The following is a 21,572-nucleotide window of genomic DNA, read 5'->3' as shown; positions in this document are numbered from 1 at the left end:
ATCTATGATTTTTCCTCATTCTATTGATATGTTCTCCTTCCTGAGAAAACTTCTAAAATGATCCCTTAATACTTTTAAGATTACATTGCCTTCAAAATGGATTTCCTCCATGCACGGTCTGCCCACCTCCCATGCAACCTCCATTCTTTGCAGCTTCATCTTCTCAAATGTTTCTACTTCCTCATTTAGTCAAGGATTGGGGAGGTCAGGGTTTATGATAGTAGACTCCTAATATTGTGATCACTTCCATCCAGTACATTGTTAGAGGTATACTGACAAATCTGTTTCATTTTCTGTCTATTTGTTATCCTGCCAGGTTTATCTCTTCCTGTTCTTAAGGTGATGTAGCCCCACTGGACCTCACATTGAGGTTTTGATTTGATTTGATGGTTTTTTTTTTGCCTCCAAGGCAATTTTTTCCCAAGTGAGTTATATGTGCATTTGTATCCTACAATTAAAATGATGATGATATCAGTGATGATTATAATAGCAATACATAGCACTTTAAGGATTGCAAAACTCTTTATAAACCCTACCCTTTTGAGCATCACAACAAGCAGTAGAGGAAGGAGGTGCCATTATTACCCCCATTTTACAGATGAGGAAACTGGGGCTAAGAGTTCTAAGTGAGTTCTCCAGGGTCAGAAAGCTAGAAAGTGTAAGAGCAGGACATGATGTCTTTCTTGACACCCATTCCAGCATTCTATTTAGTGTATCACCCATATGCCCATCCTACTTTACATAATCCTGGTTTGGGAAAGCAGATCTCTTCCCTGAAGAGTATGTGTACTAGAAGACAAACAGCTCAGGAACATGGGCTCTTAATGGGTCTTATTTATATGGTAACTTGTTTTACACAACTGACTTTATTGCCCATTTTTCAGACCACTGGTTGCAAGTACCTGTTGTTATCAGGTTTGCAGGAAAAGTGAATCACCAGGAATATCGGTTTTAACATGTAGGCAGGGCGAATTTTCTTCCTTTCTGAATTCATTTCTTTTTTTTTCTACTATGAAAGGCATAATTTTCTAAAGCAAAATTATAAAACTTAAAAAGATTATGACTTCAAACTACTAGCATGACCAGGGTTATACATTATGATAGCTAATTAGCAACTAGTTGTTTTTTCCTCTGCCTTTTTAAAGGTAAAGAAATTTTCTTAGTGCAAATTTGAAGCCAAGTACATACAAGGATTGTAATATAATAAGCCATAAAAAGAAGAAACAAGAATCTAGGACCATGTAAATTTTTTTCATTGAAATAACAACCAAATTAGTTTATAAAATGATGCTTTGTTTCAGTGAGGCAAATATATGTAAATGTTAGACAAATTATTTGACCCAAGTCAACAAGCATTTAAGTGTTTGCTATGTGACAGGCTCAGTATTAAGTGCTGGGTATACAAAAATAAAATAAAATAAACATTCCTGCCCTCAAGGAGCTTACAGTCCACTGGAGGGGAGACAACATGCAAACTATGTACAAACAAGATATGTATGGGACAAATTGGAGAGTCATAGAGGGAATGCCCAAGCATTTGGGAAAGGCTTCTTACAGAAAAAAAAAAAGGAACTTTGGCTGAGACTTAAAGGGGAGTCATGCAACCCACTGTCCATACTATCTCCACCCCGCCCCTCTTTACCTTTACACCTTCTCCATGTTCTAGAAAACCTTTCTTAAGTCTCGTGGATTTGAAATGAAACACTCTTGCTTTTCTGACTTGTGCCCTGAGTTCTGTCTTTGTCCCTTGTGCTGTGTTTACTCCAGAAAAGGCCCAGTTTATGTTGTAGGAAGGATGGACTGGTACTCTAATAAACAGATTTTAACAAGTGTGATAGAATACCACTAAGCACTTAGTGAGCATTGGAAAGCAATGATTGCCTTTTACAGTGTATGTATTTTTCTGTGTATTGTTTGTGCAGTGGGTCCTTAAGCAAACAGCTTCCTACCCTCGCAAATGCCTTTAATCACTAAGAGCAAGAGGCTGCTCATCATTTATGAATATTTGGCAGTCGATTGGACAACAGTCTGTTGTTATTTGATTGGGAAACTTCCTGTTGTTACTGTTGCTGCTGCTGGGCTCCCAGTAACCATGACAGATTGTTGGTCTCATTTTAAAGTCAATAGCCAGAATCTTGGAGAAACCAAAGGCTGAGTTGGAATTGTTGTTTGGACACATATATGCTTGTAATGTGTGTATAAATTATATATTGTATATATTTATGAAAAATTTGTTGAACAATAAGCAAATTATGTCTGACCATATGTTGGGCACAAGAAAGTCTTTGGCACAAGGCAGGATATTCACATGCTAATCACGGGAATAAAAAGCATGGGAGCTACTATTTTGACTCCAGGTGACAGAGGTTAACAGCATTTAATGCATTTATTAACCCTATTGTGTCAAGGATTGGGGAGGTCTGGCTTCCATAATTACAGTGTATTGGAAATTCTATTATACAACGTGCCTGGACTTCAGGATTAACGACAGTGACAATTTTGTAACAATCAGGCAGCAACTGGTTGAAAGATAGGGCTTATAGACCTGTCCGAAAACAGCATTATTACCATTATGGAAGTCAGACTGTATTGGTTATTTTTAGGTCAGTCTATTTCTGTTTCTCCTTAAGGGACTCAACTCCCATCAACATCATGTGAGGTATCTATACCCCCTGTGTTATTATCAGAAAAATTATATAGTTGTAGCATGGAACCTAAGAGACTCCCCTTTCTACCATCCCTTCTTCTACAGTATATGATTGGGCTACTGAAATGTCCTTTCATTGAATATGTTATATAACCCAGCTTAACACAAACAGTACCACAATCTTGCAATTCTTTCTTTCTTTTCACCCCCCTACCCATCTTCATTCCAATTTTTTCCTTTAAAAAACCCACCTGCTTTTTACAGATTATAGGGTTTAAAGCTTGGATAGAAACTCTCCAGCTAAGCTCTCTGTTCTGTATGCAGCCATTAGCAGGGCTGACGTGTTCTGCCGCCAGTCATGGATGGCGTGCCAACATTTCCATTATAAACCCTTAGTTTTACAGGTTTATACCTCAGCAGTAAAATGTGTTCATCCCATTTCAAACTTGCCTTACAAAGGTCTCAGTCTAGAATCTTTTTTTTTCCTTCCCCAGAATATTCTCCATTATAGTCCATTGGATAACATTTTAAAGCTATATAAGTTATCCCTTTTGCTTGCATTGGTGGGCGTGGGGGGAAATCCTTGTATTTTTGTTTGTGACTCTTTTTCATATCTAAATGACTAGCAAGACAGTGATAATTTGATGATATTTTCACAACAGCTTAGATAAAAGCATTTCAAATGGGAAAATAACAGGTTACAAGGAGTTTCATTAAGGGCCAAATTTCCTTAAGTGGCCTCTGTACTTACTTGGGTAGATTTCTGGCTCCTGAATCTGGGTATGTTCACTTTGGGGTTTCAGACCTCAAATAGCGTTTATGCATGTAAACCAGATATACAACTAATGGGGTTTAAATGCCAGATAACCTCTCTCCATCCCCACCCCCAACTCCTAGTCTTTGCTTTTTTAGATTGCAAGAGACATGAGTTGATGAGATTGTATGCCCAGCAGTACCATACAAACTGGTTGGTCTAGCATAGCCCATGCTTTTTTTTAGCTTAAGTAGAAGCTTTGACTTTTCATCTTTGTAGTGTTAATTTGGACAAACCCAACCAGGCAAAACCATTTATTGGTCTTAGTCCCCTGCAGAATGCCCTCTTTTCAATCTTATTAGTCTTCTCAGAAACCCTGAATTCACTTAAGAAAAAACAACTTCTTTGAAGATATTATGTAAGTAGGGTATTAAATCTAGAATAGCCTTTGTGTCACTGAAAACTCCATGATACTTAGGTTTATCTGTAGTTTGGTAGGATGTGGATGCAACCATCAAGATTGATTATTTTAAATTTTCTTTTTGTCATGAACAGGGCATTTTCATGTTTTAATTTTAGTTATTTTTTATTGTACAGAAATCAGTTTTGTTCTCCACCCAACATGCACATAATTGAAAAGAAAAAGGAAAACTTTTTAAAATACTTGTGACAAATAGGGTCAAGCAAAATAAATAAAAATTCTTATATTGACCGAGTCAAAAACATATTTCATTTTGCAATGAGGTCGTGATATCTCTGTTAGGATATAGGTAGAATGTTTGACATTGTTCCTCTAGAATCATGGTTGGTCATCAATTGACCACAGTTTTTAATCCTTTCAAAGTTGTTTGTTTTCATAATGTTGCTATGGCATGAATTGTCCCCTTTGTTCTGCCAACTTCTCTCTTCATCGATTCATACAAGTCTTCCCAAGCTTTTCTCAAACTGTCCCTTTTATCATGTCCTGTGGGAAAAAAGTATTCTATCTGATTCACATGATGTAATTTGTTCAGCCAGTCCTCAGTTGATGAGCATGGCCCCGTAGTTTTTTGTTCTTTGCCACCACCAAGAAAGCTACTTGAACCTAGGTCTTCAGTCTTCAAATCCAGTTCTTTTCCTACTATAGCAATACTTTCCCTACTCAGACACTAGGCACATTTGGAACCGGTAGAGCCAGAAGTCAGAACTTGTGTTCAAGTCCAGCCTCAGACATTTACTAGCTTTGTGACACTGGGAGAATTACTTGATGTCTGTTTGCCTCAGTTTCCTCAACTATAAAATGGGGGTGATAATAGCATCTACTTCTCAGGGTTGTTGTGAGAAACAAATGAGATATTGTAAAGCACTTAGCACCTGACACAGAGTAGGTACTTTACTGCCTCCCCACTGCCACCACACCACCCCCCGTCCCAAATCCCCTGGGGAGAGCTTTCATGTTACTGGGAATAATACTGGAAATACTAGATAGTTTAAGTGGATTTGATGCTACTGATTATCTTGGAATTAATTTCAGCAGTTAATCAAACATGAATTAAGTGCCTACTGTGCTCTAGACACATTAGATACAAACAAAAAATGTCTGTACCCTTATGGGGCTCACACTCTCCTGGGAAAAATAAAACATACACACAGATAAATAAATAGAAGATAATTTGGGGAAGGAGAAAGAATTAAAACTGGAAATATCAAGGAAGGCTCAAGGGAAGAGATGGCCCCTGAACTGACCCTTGAATAAAAGATGAAGAATCAGAGGTAGAGATGATAAAGAGAGTCCTTTCCATGCATTGAGAACTGTTTTTGAGAGATGGAAAGTTGAGTTTGGGGAACAGCTAGTAGTTGATTTTGGCTGGGATATAGAATGTTCACAAAAAGTATTATATATAAATCTACAAAGCAGTTTATTCCCAGACTGAGGAAAGTATTAAACTTCAGACTAAGCAATTTGTGTGTATATATATATGTATGTATTTTTTTTTCCTAAAAGCAATACAGAAAAACTGGCTTTTGAACCCAGGAGTGACAAGATCAGATCTGTGCTTTATGGAATATGTTTTTGTTAGCTGCGTAAAAGCTGAATTGGTGAGGAAAGAGAATAAAAACAAAGAAACCTATTAGAAGACTATTATAGTAGTCCAGGCAAAAGATGATGAGAATGTGACCAGGAATTGTAGTCTTGTAAGGGCATATAAGGCATGTATATGTAGAAACAGCAAGACTTGGCAACTGGTTAAATCGTGGGGGTGCAGGAGGGGGTAGGGGTTGGGCAGGACCACAGGACTAGAAAAGAATCCAGAATGTTTTCTAGATTATCATTTGACTAGGGCTTAGTACAGTTTAACCATCATGTCCCTTCTTATGGATATCAAACTCCTATTAATGTAGCCTTTGATCATCATTTTCTAAATGAAAGCATTAAGTGACCATCTGTAGGATTTTCCCCCTCATTGTGTCCTAAAGGAACATTACAGAATTGTAGAATCTCTAGGTTTAAAGGGACCTTAAGTTCAACCCACAAACTGAATAAAAATACCCTTATGGCCACATCTTCTCTGTACTGTGCCTCTCGCACATTCTAGGTGTTCAGTAATTATTAGTTAAATAAATTAATGAATGAAACAGGCCACTTTGGGCCTTATTCAACTGAAACTGGTCTTTCCAAATTTACCGGTGATTTCTTTTTAGTTTATATTTTTAAAATAGTATTTTAGTTTCCCCAATTACATATAAGAGATAATTTTAGGGGTGGTTAGATGGCGTAGTGAGTAAAGCGCTGGCCCCAGAGTCAAGAGGACCCGAATTTGGTTCTGGCCTCAAACACTTAACACCCACACAAAAAAAAAACTAGCCATGTAACCTTGGGCAAGTTACTTAACCTCAGTTGCCCTCCAAAGGCAGAAAAAAAGAGATAATTTTAAACATTAATCTTTTTAAAATTTTGAGTTCCATATTTTCTTTCTTCGTCCCTCACCTCCTCCTTCCCTGAAACAATAAGCAATTTGATATAGGTTATATATGTTCAGTCATGCAAAACATATTACCATATTAGTTATGTTGTTAAAAAAAACACAGACCCAAAGGGGAAAAAAAAGGAAAACTAAAGAAAGTGAAAGATTGTATGCTTCAGTCTGTATTCACATTCCCATCAGGTTGGTGTTTTTTTTTTTTTTTCCTCTCGAGGTGGATAGCATTTTTCTTCATTAGTTCTTTGGAGTTGTCTTGGATAACTGTATTGCTAAAAATAGCTAAGTCATTCACAATTGGTCATCATACAATATTGCTATTATTATACACAATGTTCTCTTGGTTCTTCTCACTTCACTTTGCATCAGTTAGTATAAGTGTTTTCAGTTTTTTCTGAAATGAGCCTGCTCAACAGCTTTCATAGGACAGTAGTATTACATTACAATCATACATGCAACTTGTCCAGCCATTCCCAAATTGATGGGATGGTTCCCTCAGTTTTCAATCATTTGCTACTACAAAAAGAGCTGCTGTAAATATTTTTGTACAAATAGATCCTTTCCCCATTAAGAAAAAAACAACTTTTGAGTACAAAACTAGTTAGTGGTATGGCTTGCACAGTTTATGGGTCTTTTTCAAATTGCCCTCCAGAATGGTTAGATAGGTCCACAATTCCACCAACAGTTCATTAGTGTCCCAATTTTCCCACATTCCCTCCAACATTTTTCATTTTCCTTTTCTGTCACATTAGCCAATCTAATAGGGTGAGGTGGAACCTCAGAGTTGTTTTAATTTGCATACCAATAATTTCTTAATTGGCAGTTGTCTTCCACATTGACCTGTGAAATATTTGACATGTGAGTCTAACTTCTCCTTGTAGATACTCTTTTCTCTCCAGGTTTTCATGACTGCTCCCTCTTGGTTTTCCCTCCTACCTGTCTGACTATTCCCCTTTGCTGGATCTTCATGTCAATCCCACCAATTTTGGACACGCCCTAATGTTCTATCCTGGCTCCTCTTTTCTTTTCTTTGTATAATGTCTCATTTGGCAATCTAATCAGTTCCCATAGATTTAATTATCAGTTTTAATCCCTAATTTTTCTAATTTCTCTAATTTTTTCCCTGAGCTCCAGTCCCTTATAACTTATAACATCCTTACTAAACCTTTCAAACCAGATATCCAATAGACATTTCAAACTCAGCATGTATGAACTAGAACACAATATTGTCCTCCCCTCCAAACAAACAAAAGACCCCAAACCTTTTCCTCTTCTGAACTTTCCTTTTATTCACAAGGACACAATCCTCCTTCCACCACTCTCCACACAGGTTTCAATCATCTCTGTCATTCTCAATTCTTCTCTCCCATTCACTTCACATATCTAATTAGCTGCTAAATATTGGATTTCCCCCCCTCTACATCTCTCACATGAATCCCTTTCTCTCCACTCATGTAGCCACCATCCTACTTCAAGCCCTCATCACTCCTCTCCTTGAGAATTGTGATAGCCTTTTGGATACTTTGCCTCATGTCCCTCCTCCCTCCAATCCATCTTCCACATAACTGCCAAACTGATTTTTCCTAAAGAGTAGCTCTGCTGGGGGGCCAGGTAGCACAGCGAGTAAGAGCACCGGCCCCAGTGTTGGGATGACCTGGGGGATCGAATCCAGGCTCAGATACTTAGCACCCACTCAGAAGCACCTGGCCAGGTAACCTTGAGCAAATTACTTAACTCCAATTGCTTAAAAAAAAAAGGAGAGTAGCTCTGGCCATGTCACAACTCTTTGCACCCCTGATGCCTCTCTCAGCAAACTCCAATGTGTCCTGATTACCTGGAGATCAAATATAAGCTACTTTTTGACATTTAAAGCTTTTTGACTTGGCTTCTTCTCATCTTTTTAGTCATTTAATTTATTACTCTCCATTACTGTCTGTGCTCTTCAGTCTAACCATGCACCTGATATCCCATCTCCAATATGCTGGCCTTCTCAGTATCTCTCTCTCATGCCTGAAATGCTTTCCCTTATTGCCCTTGCCCCTCAAGCCCTGGTTTCCTCATTGACTCAGTTCAGGTACTTAAAAGAAGTTATTTCTGGTACTGCAGCCACTAATTGTCACCCAAAGCCACCTTCCATCTCCTCTGTATTTATCTGGTATGTATTGGTAACATAATAAAAATGCAATAGATGCTTGTTGATTGATTAATCGTTGGTCGTTACTGTTACCTATAGTTAAGGACTTTGAATCCCAGTTGATCTGCGATTACAAAAGCTTAGAAATAAAATGCTTCCTTAAGTGCTGTCTATAAAATGTACCCTTATCATCTGCACGATTTAGGGTCTCATTCTATTAGTTTTTCCAGAGTGTTCAGGAAGGATACATGTCTTTTATAGATTATGGTCTAGCAAAGAAAAGAAGAGTGAAGTATTTTAGTGATCATTTTCATGTCTGGACACAATTCCCGTTAAAAGCAGAAATAAACATTTAAAATTCTATATAGTCTCTCCTGTAGGTAATAGCCCAGTTGGGCTAATCTCCTTTTAATGTAGAATATTGTGCAGAGTACCACTTTTTCCTCGAATTACCTCTCTGATTTTATGCAACCTTTAATGACCTTTTGTTAACAGAAGTCTACTTAACAGTTCTTTACTCATAATACCTGTTTAAAGGTTTAAATTTCATATTCAAAACTGGCATATACAAATACAGTTAGAGATTATAACACTTCCCAGGTAGCATTAGGAGTATCTTGATCTAGTATTTCTTCAATTTGATGCAAAAATGGGTTCTCAACATTGGCATTTTTCCAGGGTCTTTTTCAGAAATATGTTTACCCAGGCATTCTTTGATGGGGTTCCCATTGTACACCAATGGGATAAAGGTCAGGGTAAACAGTGTGGAAGCTCAGTATCTCATTAGCTGATAAGTTATTGTTCACAGTAGTGTCAAAACACCAACATTCCTGTTTATACTTTGGGCTTTTTATTAGTGTTGTTTATAGCTTGGAGCTTAGAGGGCTGGTCTGAGGTGATTCAGGGTTGTGGGTTTATTGTCCCTTATAACCATGCAAATCAAGGGATTACTTACTCATAGTTAAGAGAAGTCAGTATGGTCTAGTGGGAGGTGCAGAGAACACAGTCCCTAAGACCTAAGAGGCCCAGATCAGAGTCTTGCCTTTGCTAGCTGTATGACTTTTGGCAAGTCACTCATCTCTTTGTCTGATTCCTCTTCTGTAAATGGAAGATGGTAATATCTGCTTTATCTCCCTTACAAGGCAATCTTCAAGATCAGAGGCAGCATACATGAGATTGTGTTGAAAACTGCCAACAAGCTGTACACATATAAGGTTTTATTACTGTTGACATCAAGGAGTTCTTTAAGCCAACCTAGAGTGAACCTTCAATACTATTTGTTGACCATCAGTCCTAAATTGTAAGCTCCCAAAGGGTAGAAACTGTCTTGTCTTCTGTCTCTGTTTCCCCAATGTCAGGTTTAGGGGCCAGCACCTACCTAGAAAAACTTAAAAGTGAGTGTTTGTTGAGTTGAATTGAATTAGTCACCCCCTAGCATACTAAATTTGAGCAGTGAAGACATTTATCCCCCAGAGGGGGACCAAAAAAGCACAGAATGATAAAGCTGGAAGAAACCTCAGGTCTAATACAGCTCCCTCTCTGTACAGATAAGACTATTGATGTCCAGAGAAGTAATTTGCATTGGGTAACTGATTAATTCGTGGTAGAGTCAAATAAGCAACACTCAAGTTATCTTGATTCCTAATCCACTCTTTTGTTTCTTCTTCCTCCCTCCATCCATTTCTTCCTTCTTTTATTGTACATTAGAAGTACTTGCAGGAATCCTAACCCTGCAAAGAAACCAAGGAGAAAATAAAATGTATTTGGGGAAAAATTGTCATTTATGTAGATGTTTCAACAATTGAGTAACTTTGGCAAATCAGAAATTGAAGTACAAAAACAAACCATGGGGCACTAAAATAGTGGAGAGACTGTCACCGTTTTGTTCTTCTTTGCATTACCTTTATGGTCACTTGAGTAATGCATTTCTGTTTTACTGTAGTAGTTTTCCAAGTAAAGTCAAGGGTGATCTCATCTTCTTGAAGGGGCATCTAATTGGCCCATACGTTATATTCCTGTAGTATTAGCATACATAAACTAAAGGCGTTTTGCACAAATTTGGAGTTCACTTATTCTGTCTTGCATTGCTATCTCATCCAAAGTAGGGACATTCTTTTCATCTATTCCAGGAAGCATTTGGGGTAGGAAGGGGTTAGGGGCAATTCAGGACAGGGGTGATGGTGGTTGTGGTTCATGGAATCTTTAACAGACCAAAAAGGTAATATATTTTCTGGCGCAGGTTAAGAACTATTGCTTCTTAATACAGCGTAAAGGATGCCAACAATTTAGGTGCTGGTGGGCTTCTCCATTAACTCCCTGTGTGCCCTTGAACAAATCATGGACTCTACTTTGTGCTGGAGCTTGTTCTTAGAGAATTGAAATTGTCTCAGAGCTTCCCTCTACCTCTCTTATTCTAGGGATCTGCCAGAGTTCTTACAAAGTGCCTAATTATTCATCATGAGCAGCTTACTTTCCCTTCTAAGACTCTGGTGCTATATGTAATAAATAAGAGGTTTTATGCTTATTTTAGTACTGAGTTGCTTTTGATGGGGGATGGCCCTCCCTTAGAATTAGTTTCTTGGAGTATGATAGTGATCAAGGTGGCCAGCCTGCAAATCTTTAAAAAATAAAATAAAATAAAATTATAACACACCTTTCCCTGCCCTGGTGACTAATTTTGCATTGTTTTCACTGACTTCTTTATTTTTGTGTCTTTCCTCAGGCACAGAAACTAAAATCCAACGCTTCAGGAAACCCACACCTCTGCCTGGCTGATGTAAGCATCATGTGAATTTTATTTTGCTCTCCTACTTTTGGGGACTAGAGCACATGGTCTCCAGTGCTGGTTGGGAGAGAAGGGGTGAAGAGAACCCTCCCTACATTCATTCCTCATTCAGAACTTGAGTTCAGCCATCTTGATATATGACTAGTCCCTTTTGAGCAGAAATGGTGTTCTGAGCTCACTTCCTAAAAAGCTAGGGCTGTAGGAACCCTTCTGATGACAGTTATGCCAATATAAAGAACCATCACTGTAAGTATCCTGGTAAACACCATGTAATGCTTTTGATTCAAAGTAACATGGAAACAACACATACCTGATTATGTAGGTTACAGGGTAATTATAGTTGCAACTATTAAGCATAATATGTAAGGATGGGGAATTGTGGAATTTAGCAAGCCTGAACTTAAAGGATGACAGAGTGCTTGCCTTTGATAAGTAAATTGACAGCTGCATAAATCACTCCCCACTTAGTATATGTAAATCAAACTTGCATCATCAGATAAGTGATAATTGAATGTTTACCTCTTTACCTGATGGGTGTTGGAAGTTCTTCCTCATTAAGGTGATTCCAGTGCCAATTTGAGCTGCCAGATCGAGGGACAAAAATTAGATTCACTTAAATTTATGGCAGTTTGGGCTAGAGGTGCACATGACACATGGGTGGGGAAGACTAGGCTGCCATGACTGAGCCTTCAGTCTCTAATTACAGAGATGTAGGGGACTGGGGAGAAGAGTAAGTGGATGGTGTGCCTTTTTAGCTCCCTTGGGCTGTACCTTGAAGTTTCTGCAAGCATCCATTTTAATAACAAGAAATTGCTTGGATGCCTCAAGAACTAGTTCCTTTAGCTGAGGCTGATTCTAGGACTAATTTTTAACAAACTCAAGAGCGCTGTGCTTGGTACCCAAGAGACCTGGAATTCTAATCTCTTGCTCTGCCATTACTGTAATGAGTGACCTTAAGAAAGTAATAGCACAACTCTGACCTTCAGTTTCTCTATTTCTAAAATGAGAAATGGATTGGAGGATATCTAAAATCCCTCCTAATTACAAATTATTTTTTTATCTTTAACTTCATTCATAATAACCTGAGCTGGAAGTAGATTGCCTCTCCTACTCACTGAGCCTCACCTGTAAAACTGAGGGCTGAACCAGATGACTTATAACTTCATAAATTTAAAACTAGGGGGACTGTCTAGTTAACCTTCTTGTTTTTCTGATAAGGAAACTGAGGCCTAGATAGATTTTTCTTTTTACTTACACAAACTCATCTTGATAATAAGTGGTGAAGCTGGTATTTGAACCCATGCCCTATGTTGCCAGATTCTACCCTGTTAAATTCTTTGAGTCTAAATGCTTCTGTTAGCACTTTTGGGTGCTAAATGGGGTAAAGGGACTTCTCTGACATTATACCCCTTTCCCTCACATTGGTGAAGCCAGTGGGATGAGCTGGGAGCCACAAAGCTCATGAGTGGCATAATCTAATTGAACACCAGTGATGGAAAAAAGATAGTTTAGAGAAGAAAGGCCAAGCCCAGCAGAGACTTGAAACATCCTCTCAGTTGGTACTTCTTATCCTAAATTGATTCTTAAGCAGTAAGCCAGTCAGGCAGTCATTGACTTAAGAGATTCTATAGTGATGATGAAACAGATCACCAGCTTCATTGTCCCCATATTTTAAATTTTGCTGCTAATTAACATCTGTGTAGAAGAACCCAAGATCTACTTTGATGAGTAATGGGGGTAATAAGGTAAAAACCAAGTTAGGTTTAAATGCACATTGGTGAAAAGAAACTGCTCAGCAGGAGACTGACTAAAATATATTCTCTCTTACAGAGGGATTTTGACAAAGACAGAGCTGGGGGCTCCAGCCAAATGGCGTCAGACTCAGTGGCTGCACCTACAAGTGGGAGTCTAAGCAAATTGATGATCCTGGCCATCACGGCACTGAAGACCTTCTTGTCCATAAGTCTGGCAGAAACATTGTAGCCCTATTAAAAAACAAGCGAACAAACAAAACAACCACACATGGACATGTACAAAAACAAAACAAAAAAAAAACCCAAGCCGTTTCCTGTTATTTGTTGTCTATTTGAAATTCCAGTTTTAGGAGCTCAGTCGAAGCAGTCTGCTAAAAGAGTTTCATTCAACTGGAATTTTTTTTTTTTTCAAGAAAGCTTCTTGTGATATTTAGGGGCCTTTGTGGAATATTTGATGCATTGCTACATTCCAAACCCAAAAGGCTTTTGAACATGCTGTATTTTAAAGAGACAGTATGTAAATTTGGCTATAAAACAAACAAGCTTTTTATTATTATTATTTTTTAAACGGTTTTAACCCTGGCCTTTATTTGCAAGAGACTAAGTTTGTTTTCCTAATATCTTCCCCATTTCATTGAACAGTTTTGGTTTCAAATTAATCACACTTCAGACTAACGGGGATGCCAGGCTTTTGTCACTGCATAAAGGTTCTCACCAAGAGTGGACTTTATGAAAACATTTCCTTCTCATAAACTGCTACTGATGTTAAGCTTTCTAAATGTATTAGCATCTTCCTTCTTAATGTTTATGAACTCTTAAGTGGTTTTGCATTCTCTCCTGCTAAAACATGATATGTCACATACAGATGTAATGTATGTTTCTCAGTTATGATTTCATAAAAAAGGGGGGTTGTGGGAGTTTGCAACTTGCTAACGGTATGTTAATCATTTAAATACATTCATCTAAGCCTTATATGGATGAGAATTCCTTAAACTAACAAGAGTCAGACATAATGGAAGCTTAACTCTAATAATCTTTACATTTATGAGATTATATATAGAAACAAATTTTACTAAATGGTTTCAAATGTTGGCTTTCTATATTTTGGACCTAATAATACTATCCCCATTTTTTACTGTTGGTTTAATACAAAATACATGGAGTTCATTTCCCTCTCATAGAACTGTTTTATCTGTCTATATTAGTGACACTATAAATATTACTCCTTAAAAGCAGAATTCTAGGAGCCGTATATGCTTTATCAGAAAGCTCTGCATCACATTATGGTAGACAGGAGTAGGGGGAAAACAGAGAAACTGAAGGCTAATCATTGACCATTCATGGAAATATGTTAGAAGCCTCATCTGAAGGAGGGAATATTGGCCTCTTGGAAAATAGTCTACATATAAAGGACACATCACTAGTTCACATAATGTAATGGTTCTGGTTTTGCTTCCCTTAACAAGGACAGTCTTTACTGGATGAGGCAAAATTTTCTGCAGCATCCTTCAAGCATCTGCACAGTTCCTTTCCTGAGGGTTGTCTTTATTCTTAACTGTGACGGCTTAGTTACTCTTACAGGCAGTTATGTCTAAATGATCCACAGTAATCTAGTTTTATTGAGTTCTATCTCTTCCCCCTTTCTTCCCCTCATCCTCTCACCCACTCCAAGACAGACAATAATGGAGTTAAAGTAAAAGGTTCATTATGTTGGATTTAGAGTCCTGAAGTCAAAATTCTCTTGTAATGTACTGGGTCCATCGTGATTGTTCAGTCAGTATAGGGACAATGATAAAAATAGGGACCCTCAAATTACAAACTGTAGAACTGCCTCAGTGTAGAGCAAAGCTGTGTACTGCTGGCAGAACATGGGGTCCATAGATCTACACATTCTTTTTCATAATTCTTTTTTATTAAACTGATACAATTCTAAAGTATGTTTTTGAGGCCTGGGTATTTTTGAGGTAAATTAGATCCAAGGTATATTCCGATGTGTTTGTAGGAATGTGCACCCCTCTAGACAGAGTAAACTCAATAACAGCATTTCTCTTTGATTTAATGCTGATAAATTGGAGTTTTCTTTTGAATTCAGCAGAGAGGCTTTGGGGGAAGAAATCCACACTTGGTGCTCACCATCTTAGCATACATAGTCCCCCTCCCTCCAGGCATGCTGCTGTTTTCTTCCCGAGTGTTGATCACATTATTGAAAGGGGGAAAAAAAGGATGATGAGAAAGAAGAAATGTCTTTTGTACAACCAAGGTAAAAACCTAGTCTTTTAAGTGTAATTGGTTTAGAAGCATATTCATATACAAATGCTTTTGAATGCATATTTCTAACTATAATTGCCAACATTCTTCAATAACAAATGGTCTTAAGATAAACTTGGTAAAGATGAAACCTATTTGATCTGTAAAAACTTTCTGCAATACACTACTTGGAATGAACACATTGAGTGAGTTGAAATATCTGGAAGGCTAACAATTAGTAAATATCTCTTAAAGAACATATTTTGCTTTAATTATGCTATCTCTGTATCTACACTCAACTAATTACATGTGGGTCTGATGCAGTGTAGGCTGCTATAAAATGCTATTGATTACTTCTGCTGTAAACAGCAGCTCTAATTAGCTTCAGATGACCAAAGAGGAAATGGTAGTTATCAGATCTAACAAGGGTCGCCTTCAGTAATAAGCTCATGGATATAAAACAGACATAAATTATATTTTGAAAAGCCTCATCTATCACCAACAAGAAAGTTCTTGTTTTTCTTCAAAGCCAAAAGCATATTATAGTTTCCAAATCCCTAATTTGAAAATAAATTGCTTATTAAACAAACAGGATGTGGGAATGGATTCTCAGTGTCCAATCTTTTATTGAAGTTCTTATGAACTTAAAGCAGTCCAGATTGGCATGAATTCTTTACAGCTGAATGTGACATGAGTGATGTCAGCTTAACATGGTATAACCTTGTCAACACTGTCATTTGCACCAGCCCTCGCGTAAGCAAATGATGTCGTTCTTTTTGATTGATTTATCTCCATTGAATGTTGACAAGATAAGGGCTCAGAAAACTCAAATGTCTCCTTCCTTAGTTTTTAGCTTGTGAGTTTTTGGAACCACCGAATGTGATACTTAGCCATTGGAATATTGGAAGAAGCAATCAGTTCTAAGACTGCAAGTGCACTGGAAGTTTCTAGGAAGAGGCTGATTTTAAACAGGAACTAATAAGCATTTAGGGCAAGTCCCAGAGTCAGGAAAGTCCTGCTGCCCTTTTTGGTTCAAAACAAACAAAAATACATAAAAACCAAGCAGTTCTGCTAAAGGAATTAGAAGCACAGTCCAATTTGACATTGGCTTTATATGACCAATTTTTAGTGTCTCAATTATAGCACACAAAGGAAAAAAAAAGTGCACAATGTACAGTGGGGATGCAGAATGCTGACCACATGCCTATTTTACCATATCTGTTTTGTCCAAACCAGTAATAGAAATCTAGGATGAGAATCACAGAGAATATTTTTGGTTAAGAGTAACAATTGTATCTCTATTGCATATAGTTATTTGACGGAGTGGTTTCTATTTAAATTGTAAAAAAAAAAAATCTTCTGAAGTTAGCATAGAGCATTAGATACCGTGTCTGGGAGTTTGTAAATGACTGTGCAGTGCCCCTTTCAGAATTGTTACCTTTAACTTGGTCTATATTAAGACCAGTTCCTACCTTAAATGTACACAGAGGGAGGAAAGTCTCCGTTGCATACTAGGTCCCACATGCTACTTTCTGCTCTAAATCGGATATTCCTTCCTAACTCCATCTGCTGAACAAGGGAAGTGGGAGAACTGGAACACTTTGGAATCAGTGTGAGTACTTGGTAGGGGGAGGGAAAAGAGATGTAGGAGTATTGGGAGTTCATATAATTAGCAAAATCTTTTCTTAGATTCCAGCTTTCGATGGATTTCTGTTGTTGTTTATGAAATAGTGGCCTCTGTAGAGCTGCTTTTCTAGAAAATAAGTTCTCATTCATGTCGCCAGGCATATACCACTTTTTTGAATCAGTGAACTACGTGATAGCAAGTGCCACTTGACTAAATAACATGGACTTATAAATTCCCATACAACCTAGTTCTTGGCCCCCTCAATAAATTTCCCTCTGAACATTCTCTATCTTACCTTAGATAAGCAAGATCAAAAAAAAAAACAACTTCCAGGTTCAAAGTGAATAAATAATAATGATTTAGAGTATTTGTTTAAAAAAAAAAACTTAAGTGGTTAGAGCACCAACAAGGGAAAATTGAAGTCATTCCAGAGAGTTCTTTAGAAAAGGCATAGTATTTACCAAGGAGAGGAAACTTTAAGACAGGAAAAAGAGCATCAAGATGGAACCATGGAATGGCAGGCAAAATTACTGGTCCAGGAATGAATGTATCATACACCTACGATATTCCTCATTGCAAAGAGTTGGCAACTTCCACCCAATACAATAGAAGGCAAGTCACTTAAGCCCAATTGCCCTTACCTTCCCCCTCCAAAAAGCAAAAAAATAAAATAAATAAAATAAAATAGAGGGCAAGTTAGCCCTTTTGAAGAAGGCATAAAGAAATAATTGATAAACTTAGAGATAGCTGTTCTTGTTTCATGGATTTGAGAATAAAACAAAATTGATTCCATTTATAGATTTTTAGAAGCTCAGTTTTTATTTTTTGTCCCCCCCCTCTTCTGCAAGATAGCCCTCAAGTTTTAACTGATAACTCTTGCCTTTGCCTGCTTCATTCAGATTTTATTTGTGGCTAGCTGGCAGGCTTACTCCTCAAATGTCAGGTATTTTAGACCAATTTTCCAGATTCTTCTCATGATTTCTCACTGCAGAATCCCTGAACTATGTGTTTATGCCAAATGGGTTTAGCTCAGCTCATGATCATTTTCTGTAAAACATCTAAACTATGGAATTGGCACATAGTGACTTGTTAATGGTTTGTGCACAATGGGTGGCAAAAATCAGTCAACTCCCTGTGAAGTTTCATCTTGAAAGATTTGCTTCCTTTCTTCTGAATTTGGTTGTTGGTGTTTCTGGTCATCTGCTTGATTTATCTTCTTCCCCTTTCCTTTTCCTCTACTGGCCTAATTTAGTTTCTCCCTCCTCACAGTTCTCTTCTTATGTTAACTCTAAACTTAGGCCCCAAAAAACAAAGACCAGAACTCTTTTTCATGCTTAGACTTGGCTTCCCCAAAGCCTGTCTGCCGTCTCTTTTCAGGAGTAAGGGATCTGAAGTCTATAATCCATATTTCCCACGCATCATCTCAGGATAGGAAATTGGCTTTAAAATCCTAACCAGAAAGTCATATCTGTACCATCATTGAACTGGGTTGACGTCCTTAATTTGATTGCTGTGGGTGTGTTAGCTAAAGGGAATAATTATTATTAAAAAGACAGTGGTCAAACACTCACAGACCTGAAATCTTCCTAAATGTTAAACATACTAGCCTTGGCCATATTTATTTCTATAGACTAGGGAAAACAGAAACATCCTGATATTCATTCAAGGTCTTGGTCTCTGAAGGTCTCCAAGCTCATTTGACCAGCACAGCTGTGACTTAGGCTTCTTGCCTCTAGCAGGTGCCAATAGCAGCATCCTGTCATGCTGCCATGTGGAATTCATTTTTGCCAAGGGCAGCTGCCAAGCCCAATAGCCAGCTTAAGTAGTAGGCTTTCTCTGGTTTGACCTCTTTTCCTAACCCAGCCAGATTCCTTTACGTCCTTTTTGTTATTTGTCCATAATGGAAGAAGATTAGCTTAGGTATCTTGGGTAAGATATTAGTCAGATGATGTTCCTTCATATGGGCACAGACAACATGCCTCCTCTCCAAATTATCCTTCTTCCTTGACTTTGCTTGGGTCTTAGAAAAAAAATCATATTAAGGCACCTCTATATCATCCATCTAGCATTGAACTCTGTATATTGTGATTTTGAATTTTCACATCTGAGGTATACAAGTCAGTTAAAAGTGTGAATCTTGGTGAGGTGGGAAAGGTGGGTTAGGTAAACTGATATAGACAGGGGGGTGAGATCTGAGACATTTAAAGTCAACCTTGTGTGACTTCCTTTGCATACCTCATACTATGTTGAACAGTGCCCACTAAAAGGTGCTATCAGTCCTTGACAGGGACTAAACCCTGAAGAGATAGTGATCTGCAGAGCTTTTCATCTTTAACTTACCAGATCAAATCCAGAACAGCCTGAAAAAGGGAAAAGAAAGGCCTAGTTCCCCAAAGACCTCCAGTGGGAGAGGGAAGGGATGGTATCCATAATTCAGGCAACCAATTCCCCAGCTGGGCAGAGAAATTGAGCAAGCAGGCCAGCTTATAGCTTTGGAAGTTTGATTCCCTCCTGAACTCATGATGGCTGAGGTAGAGGGTAAGCTGCCCATGTGCAAAGAAGAGCAAATGTCTCTTCTCTGGCCTTTTGCACAGACACTAAATTCCCTTTATAATTACCTCATGAATTTATTTTTTAGAGCCTGAGTCTCTTAAGAGAAAAATCCAACCAAGCTTGCCAGCCACAGTCACTCACCTATTACAGGCAGACACAGAGCAGGGGCAATCAGATATGCCCTTAACCATGAACCTAAAGTGAAGGCAGCCACAACAACCCCTGAATCACTCCACTGAGCCATTGGGAAGTACAAATTCTGCCAAGTCCAGAAGCCAGTGGAGCTGCTGAAGCCATAAGGTAATAGTCAAGAAGTGATTTTATCAGAAACCACTTTTTCCCCCTTGTCCAGTGCAAAGCAGCATATAAAGAAAAACCTGAGAAAGTAAAATAAATTTTGATTAAAGTGGCAACAAACCCAGAGCTGTGAAATGATGCTGCCTGATGTACAGAGACACAACTTGGACCTAGGATACTAATAATCAAGTTTAAAAAGTACTGACGTAGTAAATAGATAGCCTGGACTTAGAAGGGAGGTGGGAAGGTTACCAGCTTCTTGGAAATGACTGAAAGTTATCACCCAATCATAGCTCCTGGTGAAGGTCCTCAGTTTCTCTTCTGTGTGTTGGCATCTAACTCCAAGGCTTAGTGGTGCTCACAATAGGATGCTTCTTGGGTTGCAGTTGGTAGGAGTGGGAGTGGGCGCATGAGACAAAGGGTTATGGGAAACCTGCATTCTCTCCTTGGCTTCTAAAGTGTGCTTGATCTGGAATCTGGCTTTCTGTTTTCCCCTTTTCTCTGGAGACATTTCTGAATGCAGAAAAGGAAACTGATAAAGGTGGACCGACTCCCAGATTCCTCTGCCTCATTTGGCTGTGGTCTAACTCTAATCAGGCAGTTTTTTGGATGTTCTCCATGCTTTTTTTTTCCTGGATATTTAAAGATTCAACTTAAGAGGGTTGAAGGAAAAGCTTCATAAGAAACAAAGCCCAGGGTAGGGGGCAGGATGAGTGGAGAGTTTCAATTTCTCAACTATTTAATCCTTTCTCCTCCCTTCTTCCCCATCTGCCAAAGACCTACTGGCACTACTTTTGTTAAATATGGGGCTTACAAAGTGGAGTGTGCATGATCCCTCAATACTGAAACAATTATCCCTATTTAATCCAGCTCATGTTGAGAAGTCATATGAGGTATTAGGACATTTTTTCCCCTCTTCTTAAAGGATGTTTTTGGATCTCCTCTATTTGGGGGGTATGTCCATGCTTCTGTTCTGTATGATAAAGGTTGGCAAGAACTACAGTGCAGGGAGATGAGAATAAGAAATCTGAAATGGGTCTATGCTTTGATGGAATCCCCAGAAAGGGGCCTACTTGCTCCTACCTCCATTAGTACCGTGGCATGGTTTGGAGGTGGTGTCTCCAATGTCCACAGTGATCAGAGCCTGCAAACTGGGAGCTTATTCATTGCTTTTGTTTCTGGTATTTATTTTATACCACCTACTGACCAAGTACCTCCATTTCTGGAGGACCCTATATGCTTACCTTGTTCTCTTGTGTAGATTCTATATATGCTGTACTAAGGAACTCTGTACATTTCCCTGGGGTTGTTATAATGTATGAAGTCTTCTCAAAGCCATTTCACAAGGTATTTTATTGCCAATATCCAAGGAAGAGGGTTTAGTGTGGAGATAAGGACTATGGAAGTGATTTTGTGATGTTTGAATTTTCTGTTAGTATATTGCTCATGCACTACAAACTGTACATAGCACCTTTCCCCACCCCCAGAATATCCTAATAAACATTGTTTTCTTTTTTTAAAAAAAAGATTGCTGGAGTGTCTTTTTTTCTTCCTCATGTCCCTCACTCTCCACAAATACCTATGTTCATAGCATTTTGCAATTGGAACAGCCCCTCAAGATCATCCACCCTGACACTATCATTTATGGGTTTAAATACATAATTTTTTTTAAAAAAGGCATAACCTTCCTGAAAACACTTATATACCCATACTCTACTGTTAATTTGGTTTAATAGGGAAAAGTGATAGGGAAAGCAGGGAATGGCCAATTACACAAGCATTTTAACCTATTTTTTCTTTTATTAATTTATTTT

The 21,572-nt window shown here is 38.2% G+C and overlaps 1 protein-coding gene across 3 annotated transcripts in view; it reads left to right on the top strand.

The window, feature by feature from the left end:
* Positions 1-21,284, top strand: part of GFRA1 (GDNF family receptor alpha 1) — a 306,417-nt gene extending 285,133 nt beyond the window's left edge. For all 3 annotated transcript variants that reach the window (XM_069099036.1, XM_069099034.1, XM_069099035.1), the window contains 2 exons: positions 11,218-11,271; positions 13,111-21,284. In XM_069099036.1, coding sequence (XP_068955137.1) covers positions 11,218-11,271; positions 13,111-13,263 — 207 coding nt within the window. In that variant the 3' untranslated portion in view covers positions 13,264-21,284. The remainder of the gene's footprint in view (positions 1-11,217; positions 11,272-13,110) is intronic.
* Positions 21,285-21,572: the final 288 nt, after the last annotated feature.

The sequence above is a fragment of the Petaurus breviceps genome, unplaced genomic scaffold, assembly GCF_028583685.1.
Source record: "Petaurus breviceps papuanus isolate PSGF00001 unplaced genomic scaffold, PetGlider_PUasm1.0 37, whole genome shotgun sequence".
Classification (NCBI taxonomy): domain Eukaryota; kingdom Metazoa; phylum Chordata; class Mammalia; order Diprotodontia; family Petauridae; genus Petaurus; species Petaurus breviceps.
This window is presented reverse-complemented; position numbering and strand designations above follow the sequence as displayed.